Here is a 20,335-nt window from a genome sequence, read left to right as displayed (position 1 = left end):
GCTGCCATCGGGTCTCCTCCCGTCCCGCTCTGGGTTCCGTCCCGGAGGACCGCGTGATAGGCACCCTCACTATCGGAGACCCAGCACCTCCCGTCCCGAGTCCGGCAGCTCCTCCACCGTCCACCAGCCTCGTGGGCAAGCGGGGGAGGCGAGCATCCTGGGGGTCCACCTCCGAGGAGTCGCAGCCGGAACCAGCTGTGCCTTCTACATCCTTCCTTCAGCCGACCTCCAGGCGGGTGGCTGGGCTGAAGAAGAAGAGGCAGCGGCGGGCAGCGCGGGCTCCTTCCCATCCGGCGTCCAGTCCGGTGTCCAGTCCGATGTCCAGTCCGATGTCCAGTCCTGTGTCCAGTCCTGTGTCCAGTCCTGTGTCCAGTCCGAGGTCCAGTCCGAGGTCCAGTCCTGTGTCCAGCCCGATGTCCAGCCCGATGTCCAGTCCTGTGTCCAGCCCGATGTCCAGTCCTGTGTCCAGCCCGATGTCCAGTCCTGTGTCCAGCCCGATGTCCAGTCCTGTGTCCAGCCCGATGTCCAGCCCTTTGTCCAGCCATGTGCCCAGTCCGGTGATCCAGTCCGGTGCAGCCGGCGTCCGGTGCAGCCGGCGTCCAGTCCGGTGGTGCAGCCGGCGTCCAGTCCGGTGGTGCAGCGCGTCCAGTCCGGTGACCAGCCGGCGTCCAGTCCGGTGATCCAGCCGGCGTCCAGTCCGGTGATCCAGCCGGCGTCCAGTCCGGTGATCCAGCCGGCGTCCAGTCCGGTGATCCAGCCGGCGTCCAGTCCGGTGATCCAGCCGGCGTCCAGTCCGGTGATCCAGCCGGCGTCCAGTCGGTGATCCAGCCGGCGTCCAGTCCGGTGATCCAGCCGGCGTCCAGTCCGGTGATCCAGCCGGCGTCCAGTCCGGTGATCCAGCCGGCGTCCAGTCCGGTGATCCAGCCGGCGTCCAGTCCGGTGATCCAGCCGGCGTCCAGTCCGGTGATCCAGCCGGCGTCCAGTCCGGTGATCCAGCCGGCGTCCAGTCCGGTGATCCAGCCGGCGTCCAGTCCGGTGATCCAGCCGGCGTCCAGTCCGGTGATCCAGCCGGCGTCCAGTCCGGTGATCCAGCCGGCGTCCAGTCCGGTGATCCAGCCGGCGTCCGTCCGGGATCCAGCCGGCGTCCAGTCCGGGTCCAGCCGGCGTCCAGTCCGGGTCCAGCCGGCGTCCAGTCCGGATCCAGCCGCGTCAGCCGGAGTCCAGCCGGCGTCAGTCCGGAGTCCAGCCGGCGTCAGCCATCCAGCCGGCTCGTCTCCAGCCGGCTCAGCCTGTCCAGCCGGCCTTCCAGCCGGCGTCAAGCCCTGTCCAGCCGGCCTTCCAGCCGGTCCCCAGTCCGGCAGCCAAGCCGGCCCCTGGGAAACTCCAGGGTCAAAGACTGTCCCCCCAGGACTCCGCGCCCTCGAGCGCTAGGACTATTCCCCCCACCCTTTTGGACTGCCCCCTATGGGCCCTTGTTTGGCCCCACCCCCCCTCCCATGTTTGTTATTTTTGTTACGCACCCTAGTCCTGTGGTTATCCTGTCTTGTTTGCCCCTGATATTATTTTCTTTGTTTTGCCTGGTCCTGTCTGTCACCCAGTCGGTCTTGTCTCGTCCGTCTACCCCTTGGTGAGCACCTGGAGGTGCTCATTAAAGGGGGGGCTTCTGTCATGGCTCTGCTTCATTTAGTCATGTTTTTCTTGGTCCTGTAGCAGAGCCATGACAAAGCCTTTGGTTATGTGTGGAGAGAAACATATTATTGTCCTTTTGACAATATGCGTTCTCTCCAGTGTTTTGTCATTGGCCCCGCCCCTCTCGTTTCCTGTATTGTCTCCCTCTCGTGTCTTATGTTCCACACCTGCCCTCGCTCGTTATCCCTCGTTTGTCTTCCCTTTAAATACCCTCTTGTTTCTTTGTCTTGTGTTCGTGGATTATGTTCTATGAATGTACTATGTTTGATGTGTTTCGTTTGACCCCGCGTCTCAGCCTTGCCTTGCCTTGCCTTGCCTTGTCCTGTCCGTGAACCTGTTTAGTTTAGTGAGTTGTTTTAGTGTTCTTTGGTTTTTGTTTTGCCCCATTGTGGGAAGTTGTTTCTTTGTCTTTTTCAAGCGTTTTTGGTTATTGTGTTTGTCCCCCTCGTGGGTGTTTTGTTTCTGTTTTTGTTATTAATTAAAGTCTTGCTTGTTAACCCCTTCATTGCCTGCCTGCATTTGGGTTCTTCCCTCGAGAGCGTGACAGGACCTATCCCTTAAGAAAAATACACCATTATATTACATTATAAACATAGTTTCTACAACCAAATATCATGGTTAAACAATGGTTACTGCAGTCGTAAAATATGTGGTTGCTATAAGTTTTAATACAATAAAACCCAAAAACTATAGTTAAACCAGGGCTGTCAAATTGATTAATCGATTCCAAAATAAATGACTCATCGATATGACGGCATTAAACCATAGTTAATTTTAATAAGGAATGAAACCATGTAAACAATGTATCACAGAGGATAAAGTAGCCAACATATTGCTTGGTATAGTGGCCAAGTATGGTCCGCATCATGGTCCGGCTGCGTTCCTCTCTCTTCTTACAAATATAAGCCAACTTTCTCCACTGTCTTGTCTACTATAATATAAAGACAATAAAAGCCCAAAGAAGCACATTAAAAAACAAAACAAATTAAAGGTATTGTTACAGTTGCCTGACATTCATCGTGGAAATAATCAATTGTGTAGAGAAAAGCATCATAATGTACCTCTACTCTGGGACAAAAGCATCTGTCAACTAATACTTTTAGCCACTACAACAGTGTTTCAAATGAGGAACGTTAGTAAAAGTCAGAGCCATTGAGAGAGAGAGTTGCGTCAACTCCGTTGACTCCAATGGAAGTTTTTTCACAGTTCATGGAGGCTCTCAATAGTTCCCGGAAGTTACTAGTAACGCATGGAGCTGCGGCTATGGCTATTGCTGCGGCTATTGTGACGAACTATTAAAGACGTAAGTCATTTAAGGAATAAAAAAATCAAAGAAATAAAGCATTTAAAGAGAAAAAAAAAACTTCTTGGAACTATCTGAAGGCTCCATGAATCAGAGAGTGACTCTCTCTCTCTCAACAGCTCTGGTAAAAGTTACCATAACTATTCATTTCCATTTAACCAATTGGGTAAATAAAACGTAATAAACAAAGACAACTGGACAAGGGATTGTTTTCAGAGTAGTCAATGTAACAAACAGTACTAGAGGCTAAAGATGATTTGACATTTTTAACAAACAATACTAGTTTGACTTACAAATATTACAACTCAAATTAATGTGACTGGCATACATACTTTTGTACAATTAAATAACAAATCATTTTACAGTGTGGGAGGGAACACCAATAATATTTCTACTGGCTCAAACGATCTGTTTGACCAAAAGCAGGCCTAATCATGCCTTATATAAATAAATACACCTGGCCTGTCTGTGCATTAGTGGTTAACTAATAACAGTGAGCAGTACTTCCAAACAGTTTCACCAGTCGAGCCGTTAAATATGTTTCAAGAAGAACGTATTTCTATGCAAACAGATTACTCAAAACGATAATCAAAAAAACATGCTGTCTATTTTCCCCAAGCTATCACACAGAGGAATGTTTACTACGTCTAATACTGACCACAAAAACCGACGACTGCCACTAAACTATTTCTGCATATTCAGGGAAGAAACACAATATGACAGAAATAACAGCAAATTAAAATCTGAAAGACAAGTTATTTCCACAACATAATGAACAGAAAAAATGTAAAACTGTCAGCACGGGCCCTGAAGTGGGTTCTGCCACAAAAATGTACCACGTGAAGGTTTGCTCTCTTGACCTACGCTCATTGATACTACTGTGTGAACACAATAAAGCGACATAACATGAGGTAAAAAAAAGTAAAGTTAAATGTTCAATGACGATGTTGGCGCAAGTGCACAATGTAATTTTATTCTGGAAATTTGATTGAGGAAAATGTTACTATTTCACACGTTTCACACCGATGGTCCGGTTTTTCATTTGTCAGCGAACAGGTAGTCCCGCCCCAAACTCATGGAATTAGCTGACACATCAGACCACTCAAACCACAGAGCCACAGTGTTTACACTTCAAAAAAGTCTAAGTTTGACCTAAGCCTAAGATTGACATCATAATGGTTTTCTCTGCACATTAAACTGGGATGGGAAAAGTATTTAACATTAAAAATGTGTCCGTATCACTTTTCAGCCAAACACAAATCCTATTGAATAACACAGACGAAATCAAAAACCAAAGCCACGAGTCAAATGATCTTCGTATCCTGCATCGCAATGAATATGAATCCATAAATCAATCATATCAAATTGCTATGCATCTATCACTGTTAGCTACTAAAGAGAAACGCTATCAGGTAGTTGACTTCTATTGCCCTACATTTCTGGCTGAAAACGGCTTTGCTTTCTTCTCGTTCCATTTCTGGAACTTGCCAGAATGCACCTGGTGGTTTCCCATGTGCTGTTCCTCTCAGCTTCAACAACAAATTTGTGTAGTGACAGCCATTGGCAAGTATTCATGCTTCACTGCCCAGCAGCAGATACCTGGGATATAACTTACAAGGCAAAACATTAAAATCCCAGACCTTCACATAAAAAGCACGCTATACAATTGCCATCAAAATGTCATCCCTGCATTAATCCTCTGCAAACTCTGGAATGTGCTCTTAGCCATACGCTCTTTCAAAATGGTAAGGAAAGACCTCTCTAAGTGCTCAGTGTTTGAGACCAGTCAACCCAGTCTAGTCTCGCAGGGATTAGCACATCATATTTACAGGAGCCTTGGGTCACGATGGCCGACTCATCCAACAAGCAACTAATCCATTTTTGACTGATTTGGAGGTTGACTATATTTAACTGACCTAATATGTGGACCCTGCACAATGACTGTTCTTGTGCAGTACAGATGAATTTAATCCAGCTGTGCTTTACAGTAGCTATTAAGCAATTTGCATTGTAGGGCTGTCACAATATCAGATTGTCACTACACGTTTATCGTGGCCAAAATAACTCACAGCAGAGACGTTATTGAAACATCTTTACATGTTTTAATAAATACAAATCAGTCATATTTATCTTTAAATTGGTTTATTTTGTGTTTTCTCTTGACTTCTGGCCAATGAATCACTCAAAATACAAATGTAAGGAAAGCAGAGATGAAGGGTTTGTACCCATGGTTCTTAAAGTAAAACTTTATAGTTGGCATGAAACAGAAGTAACGATCGTATTATTTTCCGTGTCGTGACGTATATCCGAGTGAAACTGCTTCTTTTAATTTCAAGGGGGGGGGAGGTCAACGGTTTTGAAAAACGTCTTTAAAAATAGTAATCGAGTGCATATATAAGTCACTTCAATATTTAAAAAAATACAATATTGCAAAAAATGTTGGGTTTTTTCGATTTTATGCCGTCATAGAGGTGCTCAATTTTTATTATATACGATATTATGTTTAAAATTAACACAATATTATGGGGGCAGGGTTTGTATCACGGTTATGGTCAATAACAGTATATTGTGACACCCCTATTCCATTGTAAGACCCTTTTGGAAACGTTGTGGCTATTGTGCATCGCGATCCTGCATGCATGCTTTTTTTACTTTAAGTACAACGCCACTAATGTTTTTTAAGGTAGTGTCATTACTGCGCCACTAGCAGTGTCAAATGTAATTGTGATCTATTTCTTTTACAAAACATGACAACATTAGCTTAACCAATGGTGTAAGTGAGGGTGGCACTATCTGATTTTTCAAACTGATCTCATATGAAAACAAAACTACTTACGAGGTGGAAATTTTCTATAATCATGTACATGCGAATCGAAGAAAAATGTACAATTATTGAAAAAAGGTCCCTCCCCTACACTTAATGTCACTGGGCCGAGGGAAGATTGTACAAATAGCCACCTCCTAAAAAATGTATGAATTTCCATGAGATTGTTTTGGTTTGTCTAACTAATAGCAGGAGGGAAAGCTTGGAAACAATCATTATTCAGTTGGGATTGTTATTTAATTCTGCTAATTTAGCTGAAATTACACACATTACCTTTGACAACAAGACCCCTGCGCTCCATAGCTGTGTTTCGACACAAGAATGTGTCTTAAATAAACGGCCCATAAAAACACAACCCAAATCCAGCAAATTGCATATCACTTCCTTAAAACAGATTAGGTGAGAAGTCATTCAGTAAACCAACCGCCTAGTGGATTTATGAAAAATATGTAGTTTTGCACACCCCAAGTATACTGAATGACAGTGGAGTATGCTTTTGGGTTATTTACTGGCTTTGGAATGCTTTTTTAATATGGTATGCCAAGGACAGTATCCTACTCTAGGTCACCACTACTACAAACTGTTTGCTTTGATGGAAACAGTTTTGAGTGTTAAGTTGATCTATTATCCTCCAACCTTGACAGAAAGTTTCACAATAAACCACTCTACTCTTTTTCCCTTTTCTTCCTTCTTTCTCACTGTCACTCAGACGTGAACAGACAGAAACAGTTTGCTTGTGGGGTTTGGCTATAAACTTGCTGTTGTTCTTTTTCAAACTGTCCCAGTGCAAAACTACCCAAAAAGTGTTTTTTAACCATCACACAATTGTATCATTGGGGCCCTGTTATTCTCAGCGGGAACTCTTCAAAAACAGAGTTGCAACGTTTAAGGGCAACTCGTTCTCAAGCAACCATAAAATGACAACAGCTGGTTGGCCTGTTGCACGATGAGACTGGCATCAGTGGATGTGTAAAAATGTCTCATCTCAGTATTATTTAGGTGCAATTCCAAGGGAGTGTTTTAACCAAAGATTGTGTTCCTGCTAGGGCCGTCAAACGATTAATCGCGATTAATCGCATCCAGAGTGAAAGTTTGTGTTTACATAATATATGTCTGTGCACTGTGCATATGCATTTTGTATTTTATTTTGTATAAATCAAAATTCTGCATTAAAGTTTATGTACCATCAGAGAATTGAGAGACACTGTGGCAAGCCATTACACGATCTGTACGGGAGCGAAATCATCTTGTCTTTCACCATGAGTCGAGACCTCTGGATTTGTTGTTTAGAAACATTAAGTGTATACTTTGGCTCAGTTCTGTATCCAAGTTTTGCATGCCTTTTAAAGCAGTTCCAGAAGGCCGCTTTGCATGTTGAGTAATAGAGAATGCTCTGACAATCAGGAAAATGAAAAGTGAACACTATTTCACAATAAGACACTTTGGTTTCCTTTTTCCTGGTGTGCTGCTGTGAGAACATTTAACAAGCACATAACTTTTGTCAATTTCTTGAACCCAAAACAAGTACAGAAACTCAGCGAGGGACAAAATAATTTTCACGTGTTTCTTGCCTTCGAGGCCTGAAGATGTTGTTTGGTCAGAATGCATCTACGAAGAAGAAATGTGCATGCAAAGTGGTTGATGTACTGCACTGTAATGAGTACCTGCTTCACGATGCCATAAAATAACCTTTTTTGTCTAAAATTTTCCATAAAGAACATTTCTGTTTCACAAGACGCTCTTTGTGTCAAAAAGGTTCTTCAGACAATAAAATGGTAAGAAAGAGATGGTTCTTTAAAGAACCTTTGACTGAATGGTTCTTTGTGGAACCAAAAAAGGTTCTTCTATGGCATCGCTGAGAAAAACATTCACTCAACAGTTCTTATAAGAAACATTTCTTTCTTACATTTTCAAGAATGCTTTTCAACCTTTTGTAAAGCAGAATGATTTTTCAGATATTAAAGGTCAAATTAATTGAACCTTTATTAACCTTTCGGTCAAAAATGGTTCTTCAAGGCACTACTAAAAATCATCTCGACAATGACAAAGAGAAATTTACTGAAATGTAATTAAAAGAAACTCAAACCCGTCAAGAACGTCTTTGGTTTATAGCTTGTTTCACTTCATTATAGAACTAACCGTTTTATTATAGGAAGAGTATAAAACACATTCTCCATTTAAGGATGACGCACAACCCTGTTTACAAAGAAATCTTTACATTGGCCAAATTTTAATGGTAAGTTCTCTATATCCTTCCTGAGATAAATTCAGCTTTCAAAGTGGAACCACACTAAAACACAAGCTCACCTCTGAGGAGACTCTGGATCAAAGCAGGTCTTTGCAACATCGGTGTCTTCGGGGTCGCAGCAATCACCATCATCATAATCATAGTAAATGCTATTGCACTCTGGGTTACAGACTCCATCCCTCCTCTTCCAGTTGTAGCAGGGCCCCATGCGCAAACAGTCTCCCCCATCGTGGCCCGTGAGAGGATGGTCACACTCCGGATCGCAGTGGCGGTTTCCCACCTTGGCAATGTGGCAGTTGCTGAGAATGAAGCGCCGTTGCAGGGAGGTGTTGTAGACGGTGTGGATGCTGAGCTCCAAAGTGATGTTGTAGGGATGGAAGGCCTGTTCCAGGGCCAGATGTTGGAGCTGGATCTGTTCCTGGGAGACTGTGGGGTCAGTCCCGTCATCCTTACAGATGTTCACGATGCGGTAACGCAGGTGCTTCTCCGCCCGCAGCTGCCAGTGCTGGTTGTAACTGAGGGCGATGTCTGGGTTGTCGCACATGGTCACGCCACAAGGAGGAGGCTGGAATGGAAACACAAGCATCGGCTCTGGAATGGGAAGTGCTACAATGACTGAGTTGTGACGGTCTTTGTAAGGCACCCATTGATGCTTGACCTCTGAGAAATCCGCCCATTGGTTCAGGAGCGCGGCTTGTCTCTCTGCACGGTGGCGATGGCTTTTACGAAGCTCCTCTTGAGAACGTGCATAACCCCATAGAGCGACGCCTCCTAGATGCCCGCGGAAACCATGTTCGCGATCAGATTGGTCCCCGCTCAACAGGAACAGGCGACAGGTCTTGATGTAAGAACTGTACAGGTCGCCTGACTGCTGACTGCTCTCGCCGACCTTGGAGCCGTCTATGTACAGCGCCATCTTGTGGCCGTCGTAACTTGCCACCATGTGAGTCCAGCTGTTCGGCTGGTAGCGTTGATGTGCTGTGATAGTAGTGGACTGGAGCGCACGGTCCGTGCGAAGGGCAAAGAAAAAACGGCCATCTTTTCTTCCCGTGGGGTCAACGGTCCGGATACCGACGGACCAGCCTTTGTCGCTCAAGGGATACGAGCAGTTGTCAAACACCCCTGAAAAGACAACAAACAAAGGCGTCAATTAACCGAAATGGAAAATCATCAAGTGTCAAGATTGAGTAACTGGTATTCAATTATCTAAAGAGATTAAAAGTTTATGTCATTTCCATCCACCGATATTCCCAACCTATGTTTGTAAGGAGTCACATCTGGCAGCCAGATGTAACAGTTGAAGGACAGGGAGAGGTCAGGGAACCCCTTCACCCTCCCCACACACACATGCACATGCATGCATTACATACACACTCAGACGCATTATTCCCTCAATACCAGAGAACGAGAGATGGGTAGTTTTAAACTAAATATCCTGAGGGCCTTGGACCACACTGAAATTTCATTCAATGGAAGAGCCTCAGCCCCCACAGATGTGTGCGTGCGAGCATGCAGACTCGGTATGCGACGACGTCTGTTCATTTCTGCGTGTATTGGCCCTGAAGTCATGCATTTGAAGATAAACCTATCCAGAGCTCCGTCCACTTGGATATTACTACATTTTAAGAGTCTTAGTTCTTATCTTACTGTTTTTATAACGTCTATCTAACTAAATAAAGGCTCCTAATAGTAGGACCTCAGAGCTTGAGTGCTGAATTTGGCTCAAGATGGACAGTTCTAAAGAAAAAATGTATTGGTAACCTTGTTTGATTGATAGCTTTGATATGATAAGTCGTGTGTGTGTGTGTGTGTGCGTGTGTGTGTGTGTGTGTGTGTGAGAGAGAGAGAGAGAGAGAGAGAGAGAGAGAGAGAGAGAGAGAGAGAGAATGTTGAGACATTCTGCTTAGTATCGCTTGTTAGTGAAAAAAGTAAGCGAAATGATCATTTCCAGTAAAGCCTTTGAATGCTCATTTGGCAGAGCGTGAGACTTTTGCAAACTGGCTTTATAACAATAGATTCGTCCGCTGATTGTTACGAGAAAGCTTTTGACCTCAGAAGAAGCTGGAGCGAATGATCATCGAGTCACTCGATTTTAGCACTGATGACGTGAAATAACACATCTTAACAATGTTTGCCTCTGGATGGTAGACGCCCTGATTTATTTAAGTGGTTTATAAGATTTTACTACACTGATTTCATCCAAGCGGTGGATGATTTTAAGATCACAGGATAGATTCTCTGAGTAGGTTCTTTTGAGGTCTGATCGATGACTCATGGACTCATCAGTCTAAGTGTTAGTGTCAAAAACAAATGAAGAATATTCGCACACCACGAGCACTTCTTCTGAAAGCATGCTTTTTGGCATCCATGGCAGAGGAAAGCCTCATGCAGGTTACAAGAGAAGATCTTTGGGCTTTGTTCTTCTTACTGGGAACAAGTCTCAGAAGCACGTCCAGATATAATCATTTTCGCATTCACCCTCTGCAGCAGCCGTACAACAAAACACATTTACCCGATTACGCATGATTCCCAGTGGGATCCAGCACCTTCTGTGATGTTCCCGAGTTTACATTAGGATGCTGAATTATTACTTGTTTCTAAAATATGAACAGGTGCGTTGAAGGGATAGTTCACCCAAAAATAACCCACCTTGTCATTTCAAACCTTTCATCTGCAGATCACAAAAGAAGACGTTTTAAAGAATGTTGGTAACCAAACGAGGGCGGCACTCATTGTTGACTTGCATTGGTTTTGTGTCTATACACTGTAAAAAATGATTTGTTGTTTTTTGTTGTTTCAACTTGAAAAATAAGTTACCTGGTTGCCTTAAAATTTTAAGTTAGTTCAACTTAAAAATATTAGTTCACTTAATGAATTTGTTGCAAACTCGTTGTGTTGACTAATATGTTTAAGTTGCACTAACTTAAAATTTTAAGGCAACCAGGTAACTTATTTTTTTAAGTTGAAACAACAAAAAAACAACAAATCATTTTTTACAGTTTACAGTAAATGCAAGTTAATGGGTACAACTGTTGTTTGGTTGCCAACATTCTTCAAAATATCTTCTTTTGTGTTCTGCATATGAAAAAAGTCATACGTGTTTGAAACGACAAGAGTACATAATGACAGAATTTTCATTTTGGGTGAACTGTCCCTTTAAGAAAAAATGAACCGGCTAGTAGAACAATCTTATCTGCATGTAGTTAACCATGTAATTAAATTACACAAATAAACTGTGACTGCATTCCATTTGAATGTCAAAACACTCGGCCAACTTCTTGCTTTAAAAGTGTTTGGAGTATATCAAACAACTTGAGGAGGGTGGCATCTGTCAGCGTGAATGCGGCGTCCAGAACACGCAGCTCGCGAATCGAACCTCACAAACGCAGACCCGCACATTAACTAAAACAGTTATTTCATACAACAGACCGGAGCAGGTGGTGGCACTTAATTGTTGCTCCGAATCTCCACCCTCCATCTCTTTCACATACCCATCGAACAGAGGACACTATTTGATGAAAGTGCACGCTACATGAACTGAAGCAAGAGGTGCTGAGTAAATGTAACTTCACATAGTCATATGAGTGGAAATTTTGGTTGTGTGCCTCTTACAACGTCCAACATTATTTTTATATTCTGCTTATTATGAATGACGTTCTTTAAGTATTAACAGCTGTTTTAAGTAATAACCAATTACAAGTAACAAGCTTGTCTTCCACATTTTACAAAACCAATTTCGGGAACTCTTAAAAGAAAAGCTGCCCGCATCTTTCCAAAAAGCACAAGCATGACAGTTTGTGTTAGAGAATGACATTCGGGACAGACACACCCACCTGCTATGATGGCAGGGTTATTCTGCCCCCCCTCCGGCTTCACCCACAGCTCTAGAGTGAACCTGGAGCGGGGCAGATCTATGGCAAACTCAGGGTTGACCTTCAGCCTCTCCGCCTGACCGCTGAAATACAGGGCGGTCATCCACTTTGCTGGGACGTTGTGCGCATCAGCCCTCCAAAGGTCTCCGGGGGCGCTCTGCAGCCCCTCCCGCTCCCCGGAGAACTCCTCACTTTCTGCAGAGTAATCACTGCGAGGAACACGGGCGTGCTTCCTGCCCCCTGGGATTTCTTCGGGTTTATTCTTCATGTCTGTGAGGCTGCGTGCGACCCTTCTCATTGAGGAGGAGCTGTCCATCATATCACCACCCTGCTGCTCCCACCGCATAGATGGCACGTGCGTTTCCTTTGAGTGTCTGTTTGGTATTGTTTTAGAGAGCTTGTTTGACTTAATGACTTTTAAAGTGAAACCCTGTGCCTTGTTGGTTTCTGAGAATGGCTGTTTGTCTTTCTTCCTTTGTTGTTTATCGTAATTGACCTTCTCATTTGTATCCCGGATTGGGTCATCATGCACTTCAGCAGCACTTGTGCCATTGGCGCTGCATCCATTCGAACAGGACCTCACTCTTTCGGTTGTCATCGCGTGGAGGTCTTTCAAGCGGGTGTACCGCCCGAGCACGGCCGCTAGGGGGTAATGTTGCGCCGCGGAGCGCGGGGGTCTCTTGCGGCTGATGGAGCCGCACGGCTCTCTGGCCGCAGCAGCCAGCGCTCTGTCCGCTCTCTGCGCCAGCGTCCGCTTATACCTCTGCATGTGATCCGACTGAGCGCAAGTGTGATATACTGCGAGGATAACAGCCAGTAGTCTCCAAAACATCATTTTATTCACGAAAAGCTCTCAGTATGACGTTAGTGGTAACCGTTACTTCAGTTTTTAAAGAATACAATTTTGTTTATTCGTTTGTCTGTTTGAAGGACTCGTAGTTAGGGATGTCTTCTAATAATAATATAAAATGTTTTTTACTAGCAATGTAGTTGCATACACATTACATGTTTTCATCAATTAATCTGAAGTAGGCTAGTTCTCGTTTTAGGTCTTCGTTTCAGTGCATTAAAGTGGATATAATCCGGCACTTCACTTTACGATTTATGTGCAATTGAATGTCCAAAATAACGGGTCACCGACTGTAAATTGCATTTACTTTCTTTCCTCCTCTTTCCTCGGGTCCAAAAAGAACGTTTTGGATTTCAAAATTCCCTTTTAGTGCGCTGCAGACATTGTCCATAGAGAATGAAGTAAAGCCTAATTGTACTTCACTTGTTGTGGTCATTTACGCGCGGAATATGTATCCCCATTCGGGTCCAATAAAGCAGTGTTGATTCAGCAATACTGTTGTGTCCAGACGTACATCGCTTGCTGTCTGTTTAGTGTAAGATTCACTGGATAAATCTCCGCCTTGGCAAGATGTAACGCTGGATAAAGGTTATGTAAGGTTTCGCCACCTTTCACCGGTGCGCAACGGGTCGCCTCCAAACGCCTGCGGTTGCTGTTAATCCTGCGTAAAAGCTTTAATAAGTAAAAAGAAGTCGATTTTTAATTGAACAGTGATGTGATTCAGATAACATGGAGCTGTGAAAGTACCCTTAAAATAATTTTATTGCTCTTAAAATGTGCATTAATATCCAAGAAGGTACGGACGTAAATATTTCTTTTTGTAAAGATGGATTTATCCTCTGCTCATGCCGGTTGATGATCTGAGGTGTGCAGGCGGTTCCCAATGAAAAAGACTCTTTGGATCACGTTCGGATGGTGCAGAAACTCCTCTTGCGCGCCGCGCGTCAATATTCCCAGCCGCGCTCTCCACAACAGATTTGCTGAAGATCAAACTAGCGCGCTAAACGTTTTATCTGTTTCCTCCAGCCTGACATCACAAACCCAACCCCTAACTCAGCCATTAGGAAAGAAAACTTCACCTAGGTCCAACCCAGCCCCTAACATGCATTTATCCACTTTCTCCCTCATTTCTATTGACATGTGGATGCTACACCTACTTCTGTGCTGTAAGGCAGAGGAGACGCACATCTGTCTGACACGTGAAGAGGGAAGTAGCTAAAACACGGCAGATGTGGGAAAAGTGAAAATGTGTAAACACTATAAACAATGATGGATTTACTGTATAACCAGTTCCCGCAGGTGTCTGTGCCGCAATGCGTTTTCTGTACAGCTTCTTTGCAACGATGCAACTGTTGTAAGAAGTGTTAAAAAAAATTTAATGGACCGTTGTAAAAAACGAGTAAAAGGGAAAAGCCACAGTCAGGTGGATCTTCTTTGAGTTGCAATTATATTTTCAATAGATTGATACTTAAAACCTAAACATCTTGTGTCTACTCTGCATGCTTGCAAGGTTACAGTTCATTGTACCTGACAAAAATAAAATAAAATGGTTTGAATAGCAGTTTTGTGTGACATGTTTTTAGTAAAATAGTACACTATGGCTAAAGAATAAAGCTCTTAAGGTTATTTTTAAACGTTTGGGAATTTGTAGTATTTTTTTTATTAAAAAAAAGAGCTGGTAAGAACTATAAAGAACTAAGTTTAAAATGAGGTAATGGTTTGTAATGTTTTTTTGTTGTTGTTGAGAAAAACCTGTACAATAGGCTAGTTATTATAGTTTTGATTTTAGATTTATTTAGTTTTATTAATATTCTAAATTAGCTTTTATTTTTAGATTTTTTGTTTTTATGTTTTAAAGTTTTAGCAATTTTGTTGTATGATTTTGTCATTATATCATGATTATTTTTTATGTTGCTACATAAGATTAATTATTTTTTATTTTAGTTTTTGTTTATTATTATAACTTTAGTGCTTTAAACTTATTTCAGTTTACTTTTGAGGCAACATTTAAAATTTTCTTTTAGTTTAAGTTTTCCCAATAATTTTTAGCTCAATATATTTCAATGAACAGAAACATTTTCTAAATTTTAATTTTAGTAAACTAACGTAACCTTGGGCAATATGGCTACAATAATTTTACAGTGACAAAAAAATCAGCTTGTTAAGACAGCTATGAGTTTCAGCCATCCTTTAAAGAAAGTTTTTTTTTGATACACCATGCAGGGCAGTTCACAAAAAATAAATTTTTTTAATTAAATATTACAAAAATTACATATTATCATACCATTATTATTAACACGATTTTTTTTAGAATGTTTTGTTACTGCAGTCATTTGACTCTGGTCCAGTCATTGTGGAAACCTGCAGTTTAGGAAAGCCTCAATGGTTTCCATTGTCATTATAATTACCATAATTTTAGTGACCAGTGACTACAGTATACAGTACACTGACCATAAAAGATTTGAAATGATGTTCTTGATTATATTTGAGAGAAAAACATATAGTTTGTATTAATGTGCCCAATTCTTTGCAAAGTATTCTATTTTTATCCTCCTATATTCTATCCTATAATCCTACGGCTTGTGTAATGTACAAAGTCATGAAGCACTATTGTATAATCACATTAAACTACTAGTGTGCAACATTTCCTTCCAAAAATGTCTATGAATTCACAGTTTCAGCTTGGAGTTCAAGCAGGTCATTGCACGACAACAGAGCTTGCCTGTCAAACTTTAATGTGTGGCGTGAGTACCTTTACAGTTTTGTACAGTGAATAATAGCCCTGAAACAGCATTCAGCGGTGCAGGTGCATACAGAGTGATGTGACTTGCAAACCAGTAAATTTGCGACCAAAGAGCATCTAACTTAACAACTCGGCACTAGGTTACTCTGTAATGGTCGAAAATTGTCGCTGTTTAATTTCCGAAATGCACCAGTTTTTCGCCTCACTGTTTTGTCAGGCTCAATTTGCAAACAACCCCGACTTGGGGTAACTGGCAGTTATGGCAGGGGCCCCTTTAGGGGTAGAAAGGGTCCTAACAGTGGGAGGTAAGAATTCCGCAACCGGCCGGAGGATCTGCCTGCAAAACATTCAGCTTTTTTGTATAAAGTGCTTTGAGATACAGCTGCAACTGTGTAAAAAAAAAGTGAATGGCCGCTCCCAGGCCTCACCCCCCACTGCAAAAGACCTCGAAGAGATTATCCTTCATTTGAGGCAGCCCTACCCCAATCCAGTTCCAAGTGACCAGAAAACACTATAGGAAAATCCAACCTGATGTGCTGGACAAATAACAAAAACAGAGTCCAAAGGCAACCCCTAAAGTCAAATCAGCTGAAAATCATGAAAAGACCGTAAGAATCCTCAATAGACATTTTTAAGTGACATTTTCTATAAATGACAAAACTGTTATTCCATTGCTTGGGAGACAAAACCGACCTCAATGAAAGAGCAGAACATTCCACAGAACAGATATTTGAAAAGATACAGTGAGGGAAACAGGTGTGCACTGTTTGAACTATCACGTCATTTCCTAGTTAGTCATGGCTGGCTTGGCTTTAAGGCTGGATTATTCGCAGTGAGCATCTGACTGCATTTTTTCTTTATTTACCCCTTATGTTCTAAATATGACCTACATCAAAAAGAAATCTCAGTGGATTAAATTGCTTTGCAGAGAAAGTAGTCACTGTTCATCTTCAACTATACGTCTCCATGGGCTTTCTAACCACTTTTCATGTTTCTAACTATGGTGTCCATTACTCAGACTGCGAATCCTTTTTCTGTTGTCTTCAACAACAAAAAATCTGATCTGAGCTAATCTTATTTGAACTAATTTTTGCGAGTTCATGTCAGTTTTTCATGCTTACATCATACGGCTGTCTGTGTATGTGTGTGTGCATATGTGTGGGTTGGCGGGCAGGAGGTGGACAGCTGGTATTTGTTACTCATTTTCAGCATTGCCCATTAATATCAAAGACAGGCATCTGATCGAATTAAAATGCCAAACGTTTGAAAAGATTTTACTTTGTTGTTGTTTTTAGGATCTATGGCTCTTCAACGCATACAAATGATTGGTACGTACTATATGTCTTGCCGTGTCAAAAAGTATATTTTGAGTGTTTATTGTTTAATTTTCTAACAATGTAGTATAAGAAAGAGACAGTCATATAAAATAAGTCAATGCTAGCCCTTCAGCCAAAGATTAACAATGGAACTCATATTTCCCTTTTTTGTAGGAACAGATACATGAATTCAGCATGACAATAGCACAATATTGGCACATCCTTTGGTGTAATTTACCACTTTCTCTCCAAAATACATGCTAACGGTGGCCAACGGCTAAAATATCTACAATATATTTGAAATATTTCTCCCTTTAGAGCCATAACAGAAGCACTAGAGATATATAAATGTTTGAAATGGCAACCACAATTATCCCATTTGTAACTGAGACACAGAGCTGGCCAATGTGAGTGGATACAACTCATCCAGACGTTGAGCTTACACTCTTTTGTTAACCCATCTTAATTATACGAGATTTTAAATGATTAATAAAGAACATCTGAATCAACAAAAGGATCAAAGGCTTTGAAGTGAAGCAGGTCAGGGAGAAAGAGCAGTGCTGTATTACTACACTGCATGTGAAAAAAAAGATCCAATTTGCTAAAGAACAATACTGAGAACAACATACTGTCGACAGCTTATCTGTGATGCGAGGTTATTTTAGTTTACTGAAATTAAAAGTTTGGAAACGTACATTTTCATTGAAATCAAACAAAACATTGACCTAAAAATGATTGGAAAAACTTAAAGAAAAATGTAAATGTTGCCTCACAAATAAAATGAAAAAGGTTCAAAGCACTAAAATTATAATAATTAACAAAAAAAAAACTAAAATATAAATGAATTAATCTTATAAAGCCACATAAAAAATAAACCAATAAATTATAAAATGACAAAAACCTATACCAAAATATAAGTACCATATGCTTAAATTAACACAAAAATCTAAAAATAAAAGCTAACCTAAAATATTAATAAAACTCAAATCAAAACTATAATAACTCTGCTGTGAGGTATCCATGAGGTAGCTTAGCTGTCAGGTTCAGGTATTTATAGTCTAATATTGTCCAATTAGACAAACGTGTTTCATGTGTCTGTAAAGATTAGTTTAACTTGTGTGTGAATTCTAGTCTCCAAACAAAAACGTCAATATCATCATTTTTTTATTATTGCTCTTGGATAACAGGTAAACACAACATACAAATAAAGAAAAAATTCTGCATATTATTTTTGCATTGAATATTATTTTGTTTTGGAAGGTGGCACATGTTATAGGCACCAATAACAGTATCGCAAGAAATGAGAGCAGTGATCATTGCCCTTAAAAGCAGACAGAAGGTTCACATTAAACACAACTGCACGATTTACTCAATTCTGCAAGATATCCACTGAGATTCCCAAGCCACTTTTCCATCTTATATGAGATGTATCTAGGAATATCTTGTACATTGAGTAAGCACATTAATGTGCTTTATTAAAGGGATAGTTCACCTAAAAATTAACATTCTCATCATTTACTCACCCTTAAGTTGCTCCAAATCTGTATACATTTCTTTGTTCTGTTGAACCCAAAGAAATATATTTGGACATTTCTGGGACATCATTGAAAAAGCATATAAACAAATAACTAAATTAAACACATCATGAACATGTAAGCTAAGTTCCAATGCAATGCAGGTTACATTTTAACTCTGTGTTCATTATTGGTGATTTGTGTGTGTTTATGTGAATCAGTTATTGTTTTTGTAATTAAAAAGCATGCATAAAAATAAATGCTTTAAGTAACAAATACATTTATACCTTATAGTGTCCCTGCCTGAATACGTTTGTGGAATTTCTCATGTTAACAACTCCCCCTGCTGTGTAAAATAAAAACTTCAGTCATGAGTGTCCACTGACAACAGGATTAAAGTGACCCAAAAATAAAACTTCTGTCATCATTTACTCATTCTTAAATTGTTCCAAATCTGTATACATTTCTTTAAAGAAGTAAGAATGCTTGTAACAAAACAGATCTTGGCCACCACTGACTACAATTACACTGGTAGTCAAAATTGCCACAGAACTGTTTGCTTTTCTACATTCTTAAAATATCTATAAAGCAATTTCTCCTATATGCTAGTCAATGGTGGCCAAGAACTGTTTGGTTACAAGCATTGAAACGTTCTCGTCAGGACTATGCATGAAAATCTTGAAAGAGCATTGGCTTTAGACCTACATCGGTGGTCCATGTTTGTGTAGTGGGGTTGTACAAATCTTAAAGTCTCTGATGGGACATAGGCTTGGGTCAATCTATACGGATGACAGAACAGAGGTGCGGTTAGATGATCAGAGAAGATATTTTGGATCGAGAAGGCAGGTGACCACACAGTGGGTGGTAGAAAGCTGGATGTGCTTCTCATCTGTATGATCTCAAACAGGTCCAGGGAGTAGGGCGTGGGCTACTGATGTTGATTTCTTCGTATTTTAAGTATATCATAAAATACAAGTTTTGGCAAGTTTTGTTCATTTATATCAATGCATTTGGGAGAGGCTTTTTATTCAAATCAACTCACAGATGATCCTATTTATTTGTTACATATTGGGCTGGTTTTCCATACAGGGCTTAAGACTAGTCCTATGCTAAAATAAATGTTAGAGGTGTCTAAATCGAAAACAGCTTGCACTGATATATCTAAAAAAAAAAAATACATCAGTGCCATTGTTTTGTCTCAAAATACACAAGCAATGTTGTTGTGTAAAGCAAATTTGTAAAATATCCTAATTGAACCAATGCCTATTGTCTTAAACTGATCCCTGTCCGGGAAACGCTCCACAATGTTTAAAGATCGTTCCTTTTTTTCCTTTTAGAAATTATGCTCACAGAACACATAATCATGTGGTCTCAGTTGTGGAAACTACGCGTGCATGCTGGGAAATTGTTGGGATTGAATAGGTAAACGAACACCTGCGTGATTTACAACAAATAACCTGAAAGGCAAACAACCCACTATAAACACATAACCTGAATGTGCCATGACGTTCAAGCGTTACAGAAACACACTGTCCTCCACATAATAAGAGTAGGCCTAGTTATTAACAAACAACTCACCTAATGAGATTTTGGGTGTGATGGAGGCGACGCGCGCACACGCATTGTAAACAACCCATATATTTGTAACCTGTTAACTTACACGTTTACATTTGTACAATACAAAAAATAATTTCGTAAGTTAATATCAGTATCTAATAATACCTTTTGATTGTTCAATCTAATACAGGCTACGCATCCTCTTACGAAAACGAACTATGGTAATTCAGATGTCAATCAATAGGCCGAAAACATGGTTACTACGCTTTTACTGTAATTAAACCATGATTCATTTTCACAAAGATCCAAAACTTTGGTAAAACAACAAACGTTGTGAGAAGGGGGAGTCACATAGAACGTCGTGGCCGAACTCGTGCAGTTCTCCTCCACACCGGCAGGTGGCGGCGATCATCGCGTCT

General features: G+C 41.1%; 1 protein-coding gene across 1 annotated transcript in view; it reads right to left on the bottom strand.

Moving 5' to 3' along the window:
• Positions 1-13,817, bottom strand: part of pappa2 (pappalysin 2) — a 74,650-nt gene extending 60,833 nt beyond the window's left edge. The window contains exons 1-2 of the mRNA XM_057333242.1: positions 11,898-13,817; positions 8,124-9,186 (exon numbers count right to left, since the gene is read on the bottom strand). Coding sequence (XP_057189225.1) covers positions 8,124-9,186; positions 11,898-12,771 — 1,937 coding nt within the window. The 5' untranslated portion in view covers positions 12,772-13,817. The remainder of the gene's footprint in view (positions 1-8,123; positions 9,187-11,897) is intronic.
• Positions 13,818-20,335: the final 6,518 nt, after the last annotated feature.

Source organism: Triplophysa rosa, linkage group LG5 (genome assembly GCF_024868665.1).
Source record: "Triplophysa rosa linkage group LG5, Trosa_1v2, whole genome shotgun sequence".
NCBI classification, from domain to species: Eukaryota; Metazoa; Chordata; class Actinopteri; order Cypriniformes; family Nemacheilidae; genus Triplophysa; species Triplophysa rosa.
The sequence above is the reverse complement of the archived record's forward strand: the minus strand, read 5'-3'. Positions and strand labels throughout refer to the sequence as shown.